Source organism: Acanthaster planci, linkage group LG08 (genome assembly GCF_054643075.1).
Source record: "Acanthaster planci isolate LZ-2023a linkage group LG08, COTS_SCS, whole genome shotgun sequence".
Lineage (NCBI taxonomy): Eukaryota > Metazoa > Echinodermata > Asteroidea > Valvatida > Acanthasteridae > Acanthaster > Acanthaster planci.
The window spans coordinates 1,527,916-1,548,783 of NC_141784.1; the positions used below are offsets into that span (position 1 = coordinate 1,527,916).

Sequence of the window (20,868 nt, forward strand, 5' to 3'; positions counted from 1 at the left end):
TTTGCTTGAGAATACACATACACATGATCAACTGGTGCTAAAATACCTGTAGGCCCCCTACCTATGGGTAAAGTTTCCTTTTTTGTTAAATCACATACCAGTACTTGACAGCCTTGGTGGCCTGTGACTCAGTTAAAATGTAACTATAGGTAAGGCAGTGTCCAAATGTTTTGGCTGTGGCTGGCAGGTACATGTACACCTGTGCCTATATGCAGTTGTAGCCAGTATAGACAGTGGCTTCTGCACTTACACGTGCTATACTGGTTGACGTCAAATTTTTCAAATGCGGCCCTTGACCAGGAACAAAGTACATGTTTTTGAATAACCAATGATGGAAAGTGGAGGGTTGCGGGGGTCTAATAATCCTCTACGGCACCCTCGTTTCTTTGGAGTTTCACTTTTGAAAAAAGAAGCTTTCTACATATCACAGGTGCCAGTTCACAGGATCACAGGCTTTGATTTTGCCACAAAACACATAATGCTGCAATTGGAAGTCATCAACAGTAGGTACTTTGCCTACAATGGCAAAACTGTGAGGCTTGACAAGAGTTATGCTCGGACTCCTTGTCGAGCCTCCTGGTCATGAGGCTCGCTTTGCCCCTGAAAAAAGCCCCAACAGCATCTGTGATTTCAGAGGAATGTTATGCACTTAGTCATGCTCTGAATTTTCTGCAGTCTGACTGGCAGGTGAGAGCGGAATCCCCTTAGTGTGTGCACGCGTCATCGTTTTAACCAAGGAGTACGATCCAAGTCTTCTGCAGGTGATTTGGATACTTCCTTTTACAATTTCAGACATGCATACAAATGCTTCAAGAAATAACACCCTGGGAACTAGGATGCCTTGTTTTTCACTTCGAGGGGGAAACAGCATTGAGTACACCCCATCTTCAAAGTTTCAATTGGTGGCTAAAACCCTGACCTGCGTCAACATCCAAATTAACTTGATCACCTGTCAGAATGGAGGCCAGAAGTGGTCTTGATGTACAGGCTACTCACAGATAATGAGAGTGTCAAAGTTCAAGGTACAGGCCTCCATTGCAGCTGTCTATAAAGTAACTTACAATATTGTTATTGAAGAGCATGCTTGGTTTGAAGATGGAATTGGATTCAACTCCCTTTGGAACAATTCTTTATGACAAACTGTAATTTTAAAGAAAGAAAATAAAGAAGGTCAATGCCAAAGATGCATCGAAAGGTGGATTTTTGGAATAGCAGTTTGTTTCTTGGTATTTTTGTGAAGTGCATGCTAGTGTTGACATGATGCACATGCACGGTTGCTATGATACATCGGTTCTGGTCGTAACGTTGCATAACAGCTATCTGCTGAATGAGAGCATGCCCTGGATGCTGAATTTCTGTACAACTCAAAACATGACTCTGCAAGATTACAAGTCTTGTCCTTAGTCTGCCAGACAAGTACGCTGACATCCTTTGCGTGAAAGACACCGAGGATTCGTTCGCATTTCCTTGAAGTGAAATATTGCTCACCAGTAAACTGACCTCTGTTGTCATGTCTATGCGGTAATAAGCACAGGATATTTTCTCAGAGTGAAATTTGAAGTGGCTGGGGTGAAGCCAAAACAAAGATTACACCTGAGCCAAGTTCATCAAATGCTTGTTTTAACCTCTGCGGTATTAATCCACTCTGAAATGTGGAAGGGACGGCAGTCACACGAAATCCCAAATCTCCTTTCATTCTACCCTTCTGCTCTGTCCACCAAGAGCACTGACCTTGCCCGCTGGCAAGTCTCGGGGAGGTCACAAAGAGCCCTCTGGAGGCGTGAAGGGATTAGGCTTGGCTGTCTCCTTCTGCAGTTCATACAACTGTCCAAGCTGTTCATCACTCAGGCTGTCCAGTTTTTCCTCCGGCAAGTGCTGCCCGACGCTGGGTTTACTAGCGTCAGAATGTTGGAGCTGGTCTTGGAGAACTGCCACATAATTCTTAAGAAACAAGACAATGCACACATGTGTAACCAGTGAGATTGAATGCAAATGAAAGATCCATGAAATAATCACCACAAGCTTTGAAGGCCCAACAGGAGCATAGGGTCTATGGTATACATTTGTGTCGCCAAAAGAGCCCTTAAAATACCTATTTTTTACATGTACAAGTATAATTTTTTGGGACGTAAAAACAACTGAATTGTAACTCAACATTCTCCAGGTTTTAAAAGAAATCGATTGTGAAATCCTAGACTCAGGAAAATCTTGGCCAAAAAATACTGAAATCAAAATCCTGACAAATCCCACCCCGAAAATACGGTTTGAAAAATAAGTATCAATGTAATATAAAGAAACTTTTACACTCTGTTTCAACATGTAGTTGACACTTTGCTTGCTATAGGAGATACGATGAGTTACAGATCTTTGCCATGTGACATACTGAAAAATCAAACTCTACTCACATATGGCCCAGGCTGGGAATTTGTCCACGCCAGGACCACAGTGGTGGGAGGTGAGTATTTTACTCCTTAGCCAACCACGTCAGGAAGTGACGTACCTCTTCCATGTAATGAATAAATAGCAAAATTATCTCCATAAATAATGCTTCTGTGTAAAATAAAATTGGACGTAGGACGAGCATGAATAGAGTACCGAAGTGTGACGTCACTGTGCGCCCGAAAGTGCAGTGCAAATGAATGGAGTACCTGCACGTTCTCGCGCTAATGCCTTTTACACACTAATTGTGCGCGTGACGTATTCACTTCGGTACCCTATATGAGTAGAGCCAGCATTTCATAATGCTTGTCAGTGCAGAAAGTTTCAGACACTGACCTGCCACTCGTCCATGAACTTTTTCACCTCCTCCTCATTTGCCGTCTTGTGCCTCCGAAACTCCGCCTTCACATACTCGTCTCCTACAGCCTTCATGTCCAGCGGTAGTCTCCGATGAAGGAGGAGGATGTGCTTGTACAAGGAGCGGACGGTTGATGCGTGACTTCCTGCCATCCCTGCTGGGGTCACCTCAGGATTCTGTAGATGCTCACCTCAAACTTTGCAGGAGTGCACGGCGTTCCTTCCTGTGAATAACATAATCGGACTGTTTTACATACGGAAGACCTACAGGTATGAACATGACTAGATGTGCAAATAAGTAGAGCATGTAGGAAGACATCCGAAGCGATTCCGTCTTAGCTATGTCTAAATATACATAAATATGAAATATACCATTGCTAATGATCATGACTCCCTGTAAAAAGTGCAGTTTTGAGGCACAAAAGTTTTGCACGTTCAAAGATTGCTCTCAACGCTATCTGTGCAGGTTTTAAATATGTGCAATCTAATAAAATTTACGTCACCAAAATTGCGCAAGTTGCGCAAAAATTTAAGATTAACGCACTTTCAAATATTGCACTGAATAATTTCATCGAAACATGCGCAATCTTGTTCATGGAGCAAAAGGAACACGCATTGCTTCACACAATGGGGCAATGGAAGGAAAGAGTTCCATATACGGACAACGCTAATTTTCCACGGTTTCCCTTAAAGTGTCACAACAGCTGTCAGAAAGTGTCCTAAAAAGTGAAATTTAGGATGGCAAATTCCAAAGCATTTACTTAGAAAACATTGTCTTTCAGACAAGTCTCACAGGTTTGTCTACACGCAGGTACATGTATGTGGCAACAAAATTCAAAGTCAATGAATAACCAAACTGATATTGCTGAAAAGCATGTGAAAAGTTATTTCCAATGACGCCAATGATACCAAAACACCAAAGTTATGGTAGTTTTCGTGGCATACAATTACAATGTAGCTTAATTTCTGTTCCCTTGAGTTAACACTAAAGCAATGGACTGACTTGACAATTCAGCTTTGTGACCAACACTACCTGAAAATGGGCCTCGCCAAATATTTTGTAGATTTCTGATTTACTGATTAATTTTAATGAATGCGGTGTCATTGGGAAGCTTAGAAAATTCCCCCAAACACAATAACAATGACAATTGTGAGATTAACATTCAATAACATGGTGATGATTTGAATTTTCACACAAAAAAGAAACAATAAGGTGTAAATTACAAATGAAATAGATCCAACTTTTCCTTAGAACAGAACTAAAACAGCAGTGGGAGAATATTCTCCCTGGCCTTTTTAAAAGATAGACAGATGCTGACAACAGAGAAAATAAGAAGCATTTTCATACTCATAACCATGGCGACCCTGGGGAGAGGTATTCCACTACTGCCATTTACCTTTAACACAAAATCAAGTCTCCGAATAGAAGATCAGCAGCGAGTGCCTGCTTTGAAATGTCATAGTTTGTACTTTCTTCATAACACTCCTTCTCTGACCAGTAGCCAATACAATAATGACCCGTCCCTTCAATGCTTTTCAGTTTTTCAATCTTTCCAGACCAGACAGTCTTCTGACTAGTGTCCCCATCATACCAAGTATGGCATACTGTGCGACCAGCAGTAGTCTCACTGATGAGAATGTCAGTAAGCCCCGTGTAGACATCTTGTGGAAGATCTGGGAACACTGTTTGAATGTTGTTTATGTCAATGGCTTTCAACTTCTTCTCCACATCCTTTCTTTCCTTCTCACTTCTCTTCTGTCTCTTATTTGCCAGCCTTAGTGACATTTCTTTCCTCATCCCAACTAGGGTAAGGTTCTTGGTCTTCACTGCCCAGCTCAGCACTCTTATGGTAAGCAATCAAGTCCAGCTCAAGTGTAATTTGTTCCACACCATGGTCCCGTTAGGAATCGCACTCAATACCTCACCCCGTCTCCTGACACTGCTCTGAATTAAAGATGGTATTTTCTGTTGGGACCTGATTAACCACAGAATCATACACAATCATTCTTTGAGGACACCACATTCCATCCATCCATCTTTCATTGTGCTGCTGCTAGTCTCTTTTGATTTGCTAAGATGCTCTCCTAACCCTTCCTGCAGTGCCAGCTTTACATTTTGCAGAATGCGGATTAAGTCATCATTGTCCTTAATCTCATTTCTTAGTTGAATGACCATTTTTTTGTGATGAAGCTGCCTTTTTTATCTTCTATTTTGCTTTATTCAATTCTTTTAAGCGTCTATGCTTGTGCTGCTCCTTCTTCAATTGTTCAACAACACCAGCATCACTTTCTTTTATTTGTCTTCTCAGATACACAACAGTGGCATCTTTCACCTTCATAGCTATTTTTTTTCTTTTAATGTCTTGCTTTAGATATTTGATTTCAGAACACTTCTGCACACTGAGTTACGCTTTCAGCTGCTTCACGTTTTCTAAATACAAGTCCTTCTGACTTTTTCGTTGAATGGAAACCAAAATGAAGTCTTTGTGTTAACTTTCATTTCCTGGGAGTGATGTCTCTTTCACGAAGACTGTGACTTGAAGCTACTGATACAGTTCGAATTTATTGCGCTCAGTCTCAAGAGCGGGCTTTTCGAATGATTCAAACTAAGTGCCGAGAGTTCTCACGTGATTTGAATTGGTGGTGCAAGTATGTGGTGGAAGAACAGCAGAAATGGCATGGATTCTATGCCGAACTGAGATTCCATTTTCAAAGTAGATATGCAAACATGTCCATTCTTCACGTTTCCATCATTTGGGATTGTGTTGTAGACATCAATATGATGTTGAGGAGTTACGCCTGCCAGAGGAGGAGATCTCCTTGTTTTCTTAACCATCCTCATGAAAGACAGAGTAAAGACAAAGTTTATTAGGCCTAATACCGGCGATTCACAAGAGTGTGCCTCCAAGAGTTTGCAACGTGTTGACCAATCACAGTGCGTGAAGTCGACACTTTCCAAATGCGCATTCTGTATGACCGCTCCCGTCCAAAATTGGAAAAAGACAAATACTAGTATTAGGCCTACTAGTAGAGCTGCAGTAAAGCTACAATCATTATTGGAGATTTCATCTCAAAGATTCTTGCCAATAGTTGAGAAATAATTGTTGAAGTAATTAGCAATAACTTTGGGATCATCAATGGCGACACCGTTTGATTCAATATTTGATATTGTGGGTGGGTTTGGAAGTTGAGTCGGGGCCACTACTGATGTGCAATTACCTTTTTCTTTATCAAACTTCCAACGGAAGAAGGAAAAGCACCAATTTTTCAGACCAGTCTCATACTTGCCTACATAGGGTTTGTGCACAGGGTGTCAAGCGGCGTCCGTATAAGAAATTCTTCGACCCGAATTCTTCCAACGCAATTCAGATAACGAAGGTCAAGTTCCCTATGCATCACATCAGCCTGCCGATGCAATGTCACCCACGACCCAGACATGCGTGCCATATGCTGTACGGCGACCTTTTCTGTTATGAATTTCACCTCTTTATCAAGTGCACGGTATCCGACTAAAGAGCTGGAAATAACATCATCATTTCACAAGAGGGCTCACTTCCAAATCTCAGCTCCCCAGATCTGGCAGACTGTCGCTCTGTACGTATACGAACAATACTTTGATGATGCATGTGGACACGAGAACACGTCAAAACTTTCAGCCAATCAGCCGTGTTCATACACAAATCCAGCAGGTGCAGTACAAGTAGAGAGAATATTTTCGCATCTGTAGGGAAAAATGCTCCCCGCACTACAAGATCAAGTTCGAAATGTTGGCTTGAAACCCCCCAATAGTTTACCCAGTTAATGAATAATATCATGCAGAGAATCTGTATAATTCTGTGAAAAAGAAATTAAAAGCTCTGTGCCGTGATGGTTATTCCAGAGTCATTTAGACTGCGTGTAGTTGCTCTATAAATTAAGATATGTTTCTTAAATATAGACAAGCAGGGGCGTAGCCAAGGGGGGGGGGGCTGGGGCACATTCCCTCCACAAATTCCCGTGCCCCCAATAAAGAAGCGGGTGAATGGATATTGAACAAGGCTAACTACAGCTTGCTCTAATGCCCTAAAAACCAAATCACTGAAAGCTGGTGCCCCCCATAAGACGCTGGTGCCCCCTGTGCCTCCCTCCCCATAATTACTGAAATCCTAGCCATGCCTGGGTGAATCCAGGTAAGATTAGAAGCAAACTTTTCGGGGGATATGAAGAGTACTTTTTAGGAAAGGAGCAAAGGAGTGACAAAAGCATTGAGCACAATTTCCAATTCTATAATAGGTAGGGTCAGTGGCGTATGGGGGTGGGTAAGCCTTTTGCGAGTTAACTTTGACCCAAATCTGGTACACTGAGTTCTTTAAATTCACGTGAACATAACAAATTTTGAATTCTCCTTACTAAAACCACTGTTGCTGTAACTCGTGATTCGGGGCAAGCTTTTGCTTAGTTACATAAGAGACGCCTTGCAACAATACACTGTTCTAATGGATAAGAAGGGCACAAAGGAACCAGTCCGTTCCAGAGATGGTGGTCGCTATACAAAAGCTTGCCCCGAATCACGGGGTACAGCAACAATGTCTTTAGTCTGAGGAATTTCCGTTATGTTTACGTGCAGTCAGATAACTCAGTGCACCAGATTTTATTCAAATTTAACCCGCAAATGGCTCATTGCCTCCTGGCAAAATGACAAAATAAGGCGATTAAAAGCACTTACACTTTCGATACGTTGAAACCACCTAACAAACGGGGGGGGGGTGTTAAGGTGTTATGATCTGAAAAACTCCAAACTGTTCAGTGATTCTGAAGCTTGATTTTTCTCCGATGCACTGGATTCAGTTCACAAACTGTCTCTTCCGGAACAAAATTCAGCTCTGCACTTCACTTGGTCTGGACGAACTTTTCTTACTTTTCTTTTCGCACAGACGACTCGTCACCACAGGTTGGAATGGTGCAGAAGTCAACAAGATTCAAATTTATTATTGTCCATGCAAAAACTCACAAAGAAATTTACTTTCCATTGGCTTGTTGCAAACAGATAGTTATTGCATTCATCAATATTACAATCACACTCAATAACAAAACAAGAAGATTGCATTAAAGTAACATAAATGGCAATCACAGTCTACAAAGACAATAATTTCCTAAATGATATTGCATATTCTCACCCTGTTATTACCAATGAAAGTGTGTCGGGGGGGGGGAGATATCCAAATAAATAGTTGTAACAGTGGAACAGCATTATAACAATGGATTGAATTTGGAATAAATGACTGTCTTTATCGAAGCCGACATGTGAGTGGGGTGGCACAGACGAATCCCAGAACGATTAAACCTGTAATGGATGGATTATGTCTGACATCATCTTTTGTACTTAAGCTAGAAGACAAGTGTCATATATGACTTGGACAGGGGTAAGTGCTTGACCTATTAATCTCTGTCAAAGACTTCTCGAAATGGACACCTAGAATACTCCATCCATTTAAAATCACTTTAGCAGTGACCAAGATTGAAACTTTGGAAATAATTATACGGATGCTTGGACAAAACGGTTGAAAAACAGCAAAATTTAGTTTATTACACTGCGTACTGTACCACTAACACTCTTCACCATTCCCTTATTGACATAAAACAGCAGAATATTTAAGCTAGCCTCGTTATAATCATTTAAGATCAGTAACTACAAAACCCATTTTTTTAAAGGCAACGCATTCCTTTTGCGATGTCGACGTCATAAATCAAAATTTTGGAGTAGTCAACTTGAAATAGCAAGGCAAGTCTTTTTGAACGGTTTCGGCCTACCTCGGTCCTTTTTTACATGTCTATTCTCTTTTGGAAACTCTGTTTCTCTGTGGTCAAAGAAATCCAAACCAAAATGTAACGGGCCACGTATCATATACCTATTAAAAGGAATCCAAGCTGTGATAAGCAAAGCTAACACAAATTGTTACAGTTTTTGAAGCGGAAAGCGTCAGTGATATTTACAAATTTGAACTTGGGAAAGACTTGCTAAACATTACGACTAGTGAAACTGCAACCTCAAATCTACATACAAGAACTTCCAAGAAGTTCAAACAACTTCCACATTTCTGCAAAGATAATAAAAAACTTAATTTTTCACCTCCACGTTACGCACACCTTTAGCAAACATGGAACTCAGACACACTTCTCAATGACTGGAAAAAATCCTCTAAGTTAAAGACTTAAATTTAAGTTTCCGAATTGATATACTGCCATTGGATTGGTAGGATTGTCAGGTAGGCCCTACATGTAGTTCAAAATTGAATCAAATTCGCTTGAGTCAAACGGCTGTGACAAAGAGATATAAAGGGCTGTGACAACTACATAAATTTAATTACAAGTTTAACTGATTGATGTGTCGATTGCTCAGTTTTGATAAATCTATCATTAAACTACTCAAAAAGTGCTTTGGAAAACGAAGTTAGTCTTTCAGAAGGTGAGAGTGGATCCTAACAAAAAGATCTCCCGCCAAAAACCTTTTTTTTCCTGATGAAAGAGAAGGCTGAAAACTCCCTTTAAGGGGTCCATGCAATACGGTTTGTTTACTGCAATCCCGGGAAACGCATCTATGTGTTTGAAGCAATCTTATTTCTGATTTTTGATTTGCTGTTTTACAGGTATTTGGGCGTATTCTGTTTAATGGTAATGTAAATTGCCATATCCATGAGCAAAATTGTGAAGTCATTCGTGGGAGAAAACGCCAATGTTGCATCGATCTGTGAACAAAAACCTGCTGGAAGTTCTTTCCATTTTGCTGTTCAAAATTTCAAATTTCTTTGGGAGATGCATTGTTGGTTTGGCATGCGTTCATGACCATGAGCCAACAAGCAACGGTCTCTGTGAAATGTTTCCATGAGCAGATTAAGGTTCACAGGTTGAACAGAAAACCTAAACTGACCAGTGTCTTCCTCGAGTGACATCCAAGCAACCGGCACTCCTGGTGTCTAGAAAAGCAGACAATTTGCAATGTTTAAAAACAGTGCACCCTTTCTCACATACGCTGATAACCCCAAAGAGGATATCACACACCTTGTAAATATGAAAAAGTGGAATCAGTTACACAGAAAGGGTGTGTGAGAAAGTTTCATCGTCTGGACCCTGAAACGAAATGTTCCCATTGACACGTACCTCTGCAGTGTGTCGACAAAAAACCAACAATACACTTTTGTACGTAAAAACACGGACACTTTTCTTACTAGAGCTGTAGTTCTTTGGTTGCTACGTCTTCAGCACTTTTCTGAATGCGAGTTGTTGTGGTATAGTTTGTTTTGATGTGCATTGAAATTTAAATAACAAAAGTGTCACCTGATACTCTCTTGACCAATCGACAGACAACATCCCCTGATGATACACATTATACACAATTTGTGTCATGCTCTGTATGAAATCAGGAAAGGAACACAAAATATGAATGCCCGTACTGAAATGTTAACCCACAGCCGAGCCTAATCCTTCAGTTTCTATTATTCTTATAACTCTTTGGACACATTAACCAGCCATGGAGCAAGTACGGCTATAGATAAACCATCTTATTAACAAGCTTGTAGAGGTGGTAAGATGATAATGCAATGTACACGCGTTTATGATCATCAATCCAGACATGTTTATGTTGTGACTGTTAGGCCCGATATGCTTTCTGTCCTTTACAACATGTACATGTAAATATTTGGCTGCGAGAAGGAAGCACCATGGATAGTAAACCTCTGGCCCTTTAATATCATGAGCATCACATTCAGACATTCCTTTGTGGATGGCCAAATTAAGGGAGGCCAAAAGTTAAAAACTTGGTTTTGCTGATCACTGGTTGGCAAAAAATGGGCTCTGGGACACAGCAAAAAGTAAGAGTCTACCCTTGATATAAACTGCAACCGTTTGTTTGCCGTCAGCCATGTGTTTTATTTTAAGGCTTCACCATCCCCAAAGAGAGGGTTCTCAAACATCCAGGCTTGATTGCCGTTCGTGTGTGAAGGCTTGGGCTCAAACGCTCTGAGGAAGAAAGGAAAAGGCATGTTGGTTATTCAAGGGATCATGCCATCAGTTTTTCTTCAACACACAAGATGATGCTCAAGCATCTTGACATTCTTTTTCAAGTTCTAAAAACTATTTGACCTCTTCTTGGCATTAAGAATATTGAAAAAGTGGACTTTTTAAAACATTTAAAAACAGCTAAAGTTTTTCTGGACGACTGAGGGTTCTGTTGCCCTGATGTCAATCAGGGGAGACACTTCCGTTTATGGAATTTTCTGTTCATATTTTGAACTCACAATTGAAATTTGCTATTGAAATATTTCAAAGGAAGGGTTGCTCACTGCCCTAGTGCTATGATGTACTTTAGTAATCACAAATAATCACAGTAAAAGGAATTCTGGTAATTTTTAAACCACAAATCATGCAACACTGAGGTTTTCTGCCTAAAATGAAATCAGTTTCACTCACGAAGACAAAAATTGGTTAACGCAAAAAGCTAAAAAGGCACCAAACTACTTTTTAAAACAGCAAAACAAAAAACTAAAAATAAGGCAAATTAAGAAAGAATGGTGCATTTGCCAAGGACTTAATAAAAAGAATTGCATAAAAAGTTTAAATTACACCTTTTTTTAACACCTTACAACACTTTTAATACTATCCACTGAAAATCAGAATCCTGCCATTAAAAATGAAGACTAAGGAACAAAAATAAAGAAAATGTAAGAAAACTTTCTTTACAGCCAAAGCCAAGTGTTACGTGAAAATTATCTTGCAGAAGCCAAAGTTTGGCTACTTGTCATGTGATTATAAAGAGCATTTCATTTGGTCCCCAATTTTTGTCAACTCACTTCTTGGATTTCTTCTCTCTGGCCTTGAGTAGATTCCTGTTTTCATTGGTGGTCTCACTGCTGACTGACAATATTCGACCTCGGCTCGCCATGAGATCAGCTTCAGATAACTTTGGGATATCTGTTCACAGATCGAACAAACAAACAAACAAACAAACAAACACAAACCAGAGCAGTTCAGTGTGCTGTCATAAGATGGTATGCAGACTTGAACCATCAATTTGGCGGGGTAGTATCCAGACTGGACTTGGGACTCGTCTGCGCACTCCTAGAATAGAAAGTTGGGCACTTGAGCGTTCTAGGCAATAACACATGCATCCTTGGAAAAGCATTGCTTCATGTGGCTAGGAGTTGCATGCACTTCTATAGGCAAAACTGGAGAGGGGGGGGAGTCTGGGTTTTTTAACACCCTCCTATTTCTTTGGAGTTCAACTTTGCAAAATTTGTTTAATATTTGTCTGAAGTTTTTCATGTCTTGCAGATCACCAGTAAAACCAAACTCACAAAGAATTGAACATATCAATTCATAACCTTGAATTTCTATCCAATTCCTTCATTATATGCCATTCAAGTAATATGACCTTCGCCAGTAAAACTGTACCCCGTCACACCAGTTCTGCTGGGACTCAACATTCACTTGCTTTCCAGTCACTTGTATCACACTTCGGCTCAAGTTCCAAGTTTTAAGTACTGCTTCCAGATCAGGTATTAAGAGATCACACCCGAATCTTTCTGTGAGTTCGACGATTCTTGGAAGGCTAAGCTAATACACTAGCGATATCAACGTCACTCGTAGTGTCTTGCAAGTGAAATTATAATGTAGGTACAGGCTCACTGTTAAATTTGACTGCCTTACTTAATTGCTTTTGACGTTGTCGTCGTCTGACAAGACATGCTATGATAATGATGAGGCCAATCAGTCCAAGACCAAGGGATGACGCAAAGATGGCTACGTCACGCTTGTCTACAAGATGGTGGGGAAAAAAGACGATGTAAGAAAAGCAGCACATAAACATCTGAGACGACACAGTGCCACCAAGTCCCCCAACCCAATTACCCCGTTTACTTTTACCGACCTTGAAAGAACATTCCCTTATTTTCATTGTTAGGAAAGCTGGGTGAAAATACTCATTCTTCTTGAACTGTGAACACTTTTCATCTGGAAGTTTGTTGATGGTCTCTTTGACAAGTCAAGTCACAAGTCATTAGGTCCGGTCACAAGTCAAGTCACAAGTCATTAGGTCACAGGGCAAGTCAAGTCAAGTCAAGTCACAAGTCATTAGGTCCGGTCACAAGTCACGTCACAAGTCATTAGGTCCGGTCACAAGTCAAGTCACAAGTCATTTGGTCACAGGGCAAGTCAAGTCAAGTCAAGTCAAGTCTCATTTGGTCTAAACACAAGTCAAGTCAGTGTCTCTTTGTCCAAGACTCAAACGGTTCAATGATTTTCAACCTCTAGACCTCTGTTCATCCCATCTTTTCCAAATAAACTTAAAATGGCCTTACTGTAGGGCTTGGTGTTCTCTCCACTGTCAGCCGCAGTTCGATTGCCGTCAAAGGTAATTACTGGTTTCTGTGTGGGCAATTCTGGTAAGGAGAGCAGAGCACGAGAAATGTGTGGAATTTGGAAATGTAACTGATGGGCTGACCAATGGATAAGGAAAGAGTCAACAAGAATGTGTCCCAAGATGTGTTGGTTGGTAAACTTTAACAGCAGATGAGTTTAGTTGCAAAGTGATGAAATTGAGGTGGCCACACTTGCAAGATCAGGAAGGTGCAAAATAACTACAGCTAGCATATTTTGAAAAGCCATTGATGTGGGGGGGGACCGTTTGAATGCTAAATGCCGTGTGATCTTGAGATAACGACTAACCTCAATGAGAAAAAGCCAGTTATGTTGGACACCTTTCACAAATCATCCTGACTCAGACTTGTCAGGCTTTTGATACTTAGGGAAATAAACAAAAACAAAATGTTCTTACGGAATTGACACTTGTCTCCGCTATATCCTTCCTTGCATAGACACTTCCCGTTGGTCTGATTGCAGACAGCGCCGTTGTAACACACACAAGTGTGCTCGCAGTCAGGCCCCCAGCGGTTCTCCGCACACTCCGGTGGCTCAAGACAGGTCCCATTCCTCGGGTCGCACGTCCCACTGGGGCAGGGGCACTGTAACGTGCAGTCCAGGCCGTAGAACCCCCACTCGCAGGTGCTCTGGCAGAAGACGCCCGTCCAGCCGGCTGGGCACCAGCAGGTGCCGTTGACCGGGTGGCACGTGGCACCGTTTTGGCACGGGCACTCCTGCTGGCAGTTGTTGCCATAGTAACTGCCGTTGCAGGGCACTATGCAGGTGTCCCCCTGCCAGCCCGCACTGCAGGAGCACAGTCCCGTGACGTGGTCGCAGGAGCCATGGAAGCAGCCGCAGGTGTATTGACACTCAAGGCCGTAGAACCCAGGCGGGCAGGGCTGGTTGCAATGCCAGCCAGTCCAACCATCCGTACAGGTGCAATGTCCTGCGGAAACAAGCAATTAAAAATCCTAAAGAACAGTCCGCTGGTGGGCTTTAATTCAGTTAAGGGGCCATTTTAGTATTCCCACCATGCACTGGACATCAAAATGTGACACGTATCCATTTCAGAATAAATGTAACAAAAGGCGATAAAATCCACACCTGTCAATTCAAAACAAAAAATGACAAAATGTTCATTCACACAAAGTTGAAGACTTTAAAAATACCCTCCAGAGAAAGTAGTTGTTGGTTTAATTTCATTGTCCCTGCTATGATTGTGTACTTAGGGTAAAATCTTCATCTTGAAAGAAATCCTTCAAATCTTAATATGTACATCTAGTTAATTGCTGAACTGGCTTCATACATTGCCACAGGAGAACATTATGGGTAATACAAACACACAGTTTAACTCTAAAGGAACTAGGTTTCCTGAACTTCTCCAGCTGGGGGAGGGTCCTTAAGAAATCATCATTTCCATTACCAATATCTTTAAAAAGTTATCTGGCAAGTACTGTTTTGAGTACAATAGTGAAATTTAATTCCATCAGACACGGGCTTCTGTTTTTTATGGTCAATCCCAGTTCACACTCTGGCATTTGTTGGCCAGCATGTGCACTGACCACCTACCTGTCACATGATCACAGGTGCTATTGTTCTCGCACAGGCACGTCAGGGAGCACTGGTCTCCATAGCTGCCCTGGATACAGGGTGATGAGCAAATGTCGCCCTCCCACCCGGGGGCACAGTGACATGCCCCCGTGGCCGGATTGCACCCTGCGCCATTCAGACATGCACAGTCCAGTTGGCAGCCGTCGCCGTACCTCCCCTTGGGGCATGACTGCTCGCAATTGGCCCCGATCCATCCCGCTTGGCAGGTGCACGCACCAGTGATGTGATTGCACTGGGCACCGTTCATGCACGGGCAGGATTCCAAACATTTCTGGCCATACATACCTTGAAAAAACATGAGGCTTCAGCTGAAGTGTGTCGATAATATAAGACATCTTCTTGAAAGTGGATAACGTTTCAATAATGTATGGCTATACCGAGTGGCCAGCAGCTTTTCAGGGTAGAATGTGTGATTTTTCTACCTGATAATCCAGTTGGAAGCATGTGCATAGTCAGTGTTCTCATATTCCCATGAAAAAAGAAGTTTTTTCAAGACTGTCTTTTCTCACCTTTTATGCTCATTGAACCAGCCTCATTACCATTTTCGGGCATTAGGGGCCACAGTACCAGGTATGGGGAGCTCGTCACTAGATCAATGGATTGTTTGATGCTTACGGTTTTTGCCAATAAGGGGCCAGCTGTTCCGGGGGGGGGAGCCCTTCTGGGCCCACTTTTAGCCACAGGCCGGCATTGAGCTTTGTGATTGGCACGGCACATGAACACTGCCATTTCCAGATATGATGACACATAGCACTGAAGACGAGTTCAACTGCACTGCTAAGGAGTCTAGGAAGCATTGAAAACATCTTAAATTTGATGATGCCCTACTTCCTAGTCAGACGTGTAACTATTCCCAAGATGGGTATAACTGCTTTTGGTGAAACTGGCCTCGGGTCACTTACCTTCCCAGCAGGTCTCGTTGCATGTCGTCCCCATCCAGCCTGGAGTGCAGTCACACTCTCCGGTCACGTGATCACAGGTGGCGTTGTTCTGGCAGGTGCAGGACAGCGAGCACTGCGGGCCGTAGGTGCCTCCCTCACAGGCCGTGTCGCACAGCTCCCCGACCCAACCATCGCTGCACTGACAGGCCCCAGTCTGTGGGATGCAGTGCGAGGCGTGGACGCACTGGCATGTTGCCAGGCAGTCCTGGCCGTAACTTCCCTCTGTTTGAAAAGAACAAATTATGAGAGCAAGTCAGACGTCAAACTTTTTCGTTTTTCCTCTTCCTACATAACAATGTTGCAGTCGAGTCCACCGTGAATCTATTTGCACATAAAAGGGGCTTATACATAACAAAGGAATGCCTTTGTCAAGCTTCACTTGGAAAACTTTCCAGGACTTGTGATTGGCTGGAATAACAGTGCTTAAACAGAAGTGTTCTTGAAATGACCAGATTACCCTTCATTAGATGGCACTCGATAGATGGCATGTTTCATGTGCAAATATTCCCATTTTTCTAAAAAGGTACCAAATTATGTGAACGTCATGAAATAATCTTTTAAACCTCTGTAAATGAAGTAGTTGGTTCAAAAAATCAATCGTTTGAACAGTTGATAACAGGTTACAGTTTCCATTTTGGGCCTTACCTTCACATAAGTATTGGCACATTCCTCCCTGGTATCCTGGCAGGCATGTGCAGCTGCCTTCTACTGGATTGCATTTGACGTGATTGACGCAAGCGCAGCTGAGGCCACATGACTGGCCGTACATTCCCTCAGGGCAGGAGAGCTGGCATTTGTCTCCTTCCCATCCTGGCTGACACAGGCAAGCCCCCGTGATGTGATGGCAAGTAGCGTTGTTCTGGCAATCACATACGTACTGGCAGTCAGTGCCGTAGGAACCCTCGTCGCATGGCGCGCTGCAGTTGCTGCCTTGCCAACCCTCTGAGCATGTGCAGTGACCGTCTACCTTATCACAGATCGCCCCGTTCTTGCACGTGCACTTCTGTAGGCAGTAGCTTCCATAATATCCCGCTGAACAATTGGACTCACAGAGAGTACCGTAAAAACCAGCTTTGCAAAAGCAATGCCCACTCTGGGGATCACAGGATGCGTTGTTATGGCAACTGCACTGGGAGGCGCAACCGATGCCGTAGGTGCCCTCAGGACATGATGTGTTGCAAGTAGCACTAATCCATCCCGCTGGGCAGGTGCATGCACCGGTAATGTGATGACAAACACCCTCGTTCTGGCATGGACAGACAGAGTGACAATTCTCCCCATAGAACCCCTGGGGGCATCTGTACTGGCATGAGTCTCCCTGCCAGCCTGGTGCACACGTGCAGTAACCAGTCTCTGGATGGCACGTCCCATCATTCTGACATGTACAGAGGTAGCGGCAGTCAACACCAAAATGTCCACCTGTATTTCAGAATAAATGACTCTCCCGTTAGAGACCTGCAATGGGTTTGAACTATTATGAATTCCGAACCCGAAGCATTTTGTCTGAATTTGACTTTTTGAGTTTCAACTGTTTGGGTTGCAAAACCTTCAATATTCCTCAAAAAACATCAAACCTGGAACAGTGAAATCTCATTTTTTTATAAGGATGGAAATTGACTCTGGAAAATATCCTCTCGAGTTTTTCTAGCACGTGGAGGATAAGACTTTTCACAAACAGAAACAAAATTCCAAGGCCAACACACCAGTTGAGCCTGGTATGATTTGAGGGCTTTACCTGAGCAGCGGGTCTGGCACCACGCACCAGTCCAGCCGGCTGTGCAGGAACACGAACCATTGAAGGGGTTACACTCGGCACCGTTCATGCAGCTACAGGTCAGGGAACAAGACTCACCGTAGAATCCTGGACAGGGGTAAAGAACTAGGGGATCAGTTCAAGTTGATTCCACTAATTACCAATTAAAGGCTGCATTCGAAGTTTGAGGTTGTGGCTCAAAAGGTACTGACTTACAATTCAATGGGAGTACTTTCTGCAAGAATGCAACATGAGAAAACAGAAACTTATACAACTGACGACTGTCAATCATGTAGTTTACTCCCTTGCACCTGACTCTCTTGGATGGCATAACCATTTCTGGTTCTGTATATCTACTGGCCACCTTAAACGTGTTCCTGGCGTGCTCTGTGTGTAAAAAAAGGCATATTGCTGAAGGGGTTGTGAAAACATGCCCAAGGTCAAAATGGAAGACTACTTCTCTTGATTCTCTGCTTTTACACGAGTCTCATTATTTTCAGTACGCAGAGTAACAATGACTCAAGTACTCACCAGAATCGCAGAGTTCATTGCAATATTCGCCCTGCCATCCTGGCCGGCATGAGCATGCTCCGGTCACATGATCGCAGGCAGCACCATTCTGGCACTGGCACTCCTGACCGCAGCGCCAACCGTACGCACCGCTGTCACATGTCGTGTTGCAGCTGGTGCCCTGCCAGCCATCGGTGCAGTTGCAGTAACCGCTGATATGGTGGCAAGCGGCTCCGTTCTGGCACGTGCAGGCATGCTCACAGTGGGGACCAAATGTGCCCAGACTGCAGGGCTCGGAGCAAACCGCTCCTCTCCAACCTACAAAGTGGAAACGACAAGACTAGCTGATAGCTTTCTAATGAATCTTTTCACTCTGGGGTTTGAATTCCACTGCATACAACGTGAGTAAAGCCATGACTAATGTAACCTAGTTTCCCAAGAACACAAGCTCTGAGTTATATATTTGGTTTACACTGCGACAAACTCACCCCGCAGACGTTGCAATTTCAATAAAATCAACCAAGACAGGACTCTTGAGCAAGTCACTGATTCTGCACCCTACTCCTTTCCCCTCTTTTAGGGTTAAGGGTCTCAATTTATAAAACTGGAACCTGCAGCCAAAGACAGGAGGAAATCGAGATCTGGAAAGCCCTCCTTTGGCAATGACGACAAACTCGCCTGGTTGGCAGAGGCAATTTCCGCTCTCATGATCGCAGTCCGCTCCGTTCTGACAGACGCAGGTATGCTGGCAGCCGTTGCCATAAAAACCTTCAGGGCAGGCATCGCCGCAGCGGTCGCCCAGCCATCCCGGAGTGCAGGAGCAGTTGCCGTTGATGGGATGGCAGAAGGCGTTGTTCAAGCAGTCACACTGCGACAGACAGCCTGAGCCATACCCATCACCTGCAGGACCAAAGGGATTATAGGATCGTCCTGATTATTAAAATATTCAGATAATCAATTAATAAAAAAATATGTAAAAAAATTATTTTCAAAATCAAGAAGTCAGAGCTGAAAACCAAAGAAATAAAAATGCAGAAACTTGAAGTGTTTCTTTCTTTTTTGACTTTTTGTAATGTCAAAATGTTTTTGCTTCTGCTTCTGTGGGAACGTGGTGCAACTGATATTGAAATATTTGATCAAATTGAAAGTTGAAATTGAAATCTTCAATTATTTGAATTGAATCAGCCTTAAAAGGTCTACAAATGTATTTAAGCCCTGTAGCGTAGCAGAGTAAATCTGCAAAATGTTCTTGAATTATGGTGTGGCCTACAAGTTTATTCCGACAAGTTTACTCTGACCTTCAAGACAGTGAGTGGTGAGTGATAACACACACAACTTACATATCACTTGAGGGCGCCCTTTTTTCTTTCTTTTTTTTTTCTCAGTATCAAAACTGGACAGCTTAAATAGGTCAAAGAGTCATGTTTCCATGGTCCATGACTTGATGTGCCTCACTAATGAGAGAGCGCACTTTGCTCACAGAAGGTGCAGGCTTTGATGAGCTAGTTTGGCCTTTACCTGGTCGAGGGCAAGTCTCTTGGCAGTACTCCCCAATGTATCCGGGGGCACAAGAGCACCCTCCTGTCACGTGATCGCACAGCCCTCCGTTCTCACAAAGACACTCCTGCCCACACTGGTGGCCGTAGAAACCCTCCTCGCAGGCCGTGTTGCAGACAGGGCCGATCCAGCCGTCCGTGCAGGCACAGTTCCCCGTCTCGTGGTCGCAGGTGGCATTGTTCTGGCAAAGGCAGGCTGCCTCACAGTCTTGTCCATGGAAACCTACAGCCAAAAATATAAAGGACAAAGAAAAAATGTAAACATTATTTTTGAGAAATTTGCTCTTACCATTCGCTGCTGAGTAACTGAATGATAACATCAAAACAGTTTAAGCAATATTTCTTTTATGAATTTCCAAATTGTAAACTCGATTCAGCCATCATAAAAAAAAAAAAACAGCAGTCACTCTTGTCAAACATACAAGAAAATAATTTAATTTGTGATAAATCGATGCAAATCAATATAGAAAAAAGTTTTGTGTTTAAGCCTCTGCAGGGCTGGCAGAATCGGTAGTCCAATGTCCTGGGACAACCAAAATATTTTGTCGGGCAACCAAATGTTCCAGGCTGCCAGCCCGATGGGCAAGCACCCGTTTTCGGCAACACATTTTTTTACGCGGAGTTTTGGACATTTCAGCACCATGCACCGTAAAAAGATCGCAAAAAAGACCGCAAAAAACATCGACATCCTAACCTTGATGTTGCACAACTGTACATGTTCGGGTAGGTGCACCATGGTACGTACGGTCGAATAATTGGCATAAACGACACAGCTGCGTCTGTATTCACTTGTTTTCCTTGTTCCGGATCGCTAAAACTATATTCAGTCATATTACAGCTCAATTATCATCAAATTCCAATGAAATGGGGTCAGAGGTCTACCTTGTACATGTATATTTTCAAATTTTGAGCTTTTAATTTGTCTTACAAGATCGACAAATGTGAGGCAGACACTTTTCCTAGTTCTGGATCGGTTTAGCCAGTTCTGGATCGCTACACATAAAAAGTAGTCAAGCGAAAACCCATTTATCTGCCAAAACCATTGTAACAAGCATATTTTCTAGTAAAGCAAGTCTTATTTTAAAGGGGATTAGTTAATTTCAGTGCATCAACATGGATAGCATGCATAAATTTTGTCTTGACTTTGCTGCTAAGCGAGCCGTCGACCACAAATCCCCCCACGCTGCAAAGTTGACGAACCCATTATGTCACGTCCAAATCTGTTAGGCACGTGTAGTTGAGTTCATGACGTTCGTACATGTAGGCCTACTTGCATGCGCGATCCGAAACTAGAAAAAACGTTCATGGA

The 20,868-nt window shown here is 42.8% G+C and overlaps 2 protein-coding genes across 10 annotated transcripts in view; both read right to left on the bottom strand.

The window, feature by feature from the left end:
* Positions 1-1,136: 1,136 nt before the first annotated feature.
* On the bottom strand, positions 1,137-6,249 carry LOC110978127 (succinate dehydrogenase assembly factor 3, mitochondrial-like). 3 transcript variants are annotated; one of them, XM_087140239.1, is made up of 4 exons: positions 6,016-6,249; positions 4,194-5,633; positions 2,776-3,020; positions 1,137-1,941 (listed from the first exon to the last, which is right to left on the bottom strand). In XM_087140239.1, the coding sequence occupies exons 3-4, from the start codon at positions 2,947-2,949 to the stop codon at positions 1,759-1,761; spliced, it is 357 nt and encodes a 118-aa protein (XP_086996365.1). In that variant the 5' UTR covers positions 2,950-3,020; positions 4,194-5,633; positions 6,016-6,249; the 3' UTR covers positions 1,137-1,758. The 3 variants fall into 3 exon arrangements, with proteins under 3 accessions (XP_086996365.1, XP_022088558.1, XP_022088559.1); XM_022232866.2 differs by lacking the exon at positions 4,194-5,633; XM_022232867.2 differs by lacking the exon at positions 4,194-5,633 and having other exon boundaries at positions 6,085-6,248.
* Positions 6,250-7,727: 1,478 nt separating this feature from the next.
* Positions 7,728-20,868, bottom strand: part of LOC110978088 (uncharacterized) — a 67,478-nt gene continuing 54,337 nt past the window's right edge. For all 7 annotated transcript variants that reach the window (XM_022232779.2, XM_087140303.1, XM_087140302.1 and 4 more), the window contains 12 exons: positions 19,522-19,782; positions 18,682-18,903; positions 18,025-18,321; positions 17,476-17,601; positions 16,386-17,159; positions 15,702-15,962; positions 14,758-15,084; positions 13,604-14,134; positions 13,128-13,208; positions 12,478-12,585; positions 11,622-11,742; positions 7,728-10,791 (listed from right to left, as the gene is read on the bottom strand). In XM_022232779.2, the coding sequence (XP_022088471.2) occupies positions 10,701-10,791; positions 11,622-11,742; positions 12,478-12,585; positions 13,128-13,208; positions 13,604-14,134; positions 14,758-15,084; positions 15,702-15,962; positions 16,386-17,159; positions 17,476-17,601; positions 18,025-18,321; positions 18,682-18,903; positions 19,522-19,782 (3,200 nt within the window). In that variant the 3' untranslated portion in view covers positions 7,728-10,700. The remainder of the gene's footprint in view (positions 10,792-11,621; positions 11,743-12,477; positions 12,586-13,127; positions 13,209-13,603; positions 14,135-14,757; positions 15,085-15,701; positions 15,963-16,385; positions 17,160-17,475; positions 17,602-18,024; positions 18,322-18,681; positions 18,904-19,521; positions 19,783-20,868) is intronic.

Excerpts from the sequence above, each read along its gene's own strand:
- LOC110978127 (XM_022232866.2), bottom strand. The coding sequence starts at position 2,949 with ATGGCAGGAAGTCACGCATCAACCGTCCGCTCCTTGTACAAGCACATC. Across the intron at positions 1,942-2,775 it reads AGTTCATGGACGAGTGGCAG|AATTATGTGGCAGTTCTCCA; the intron begins GTCAGTGTCTGA and ends TTGTTTCTTAAG.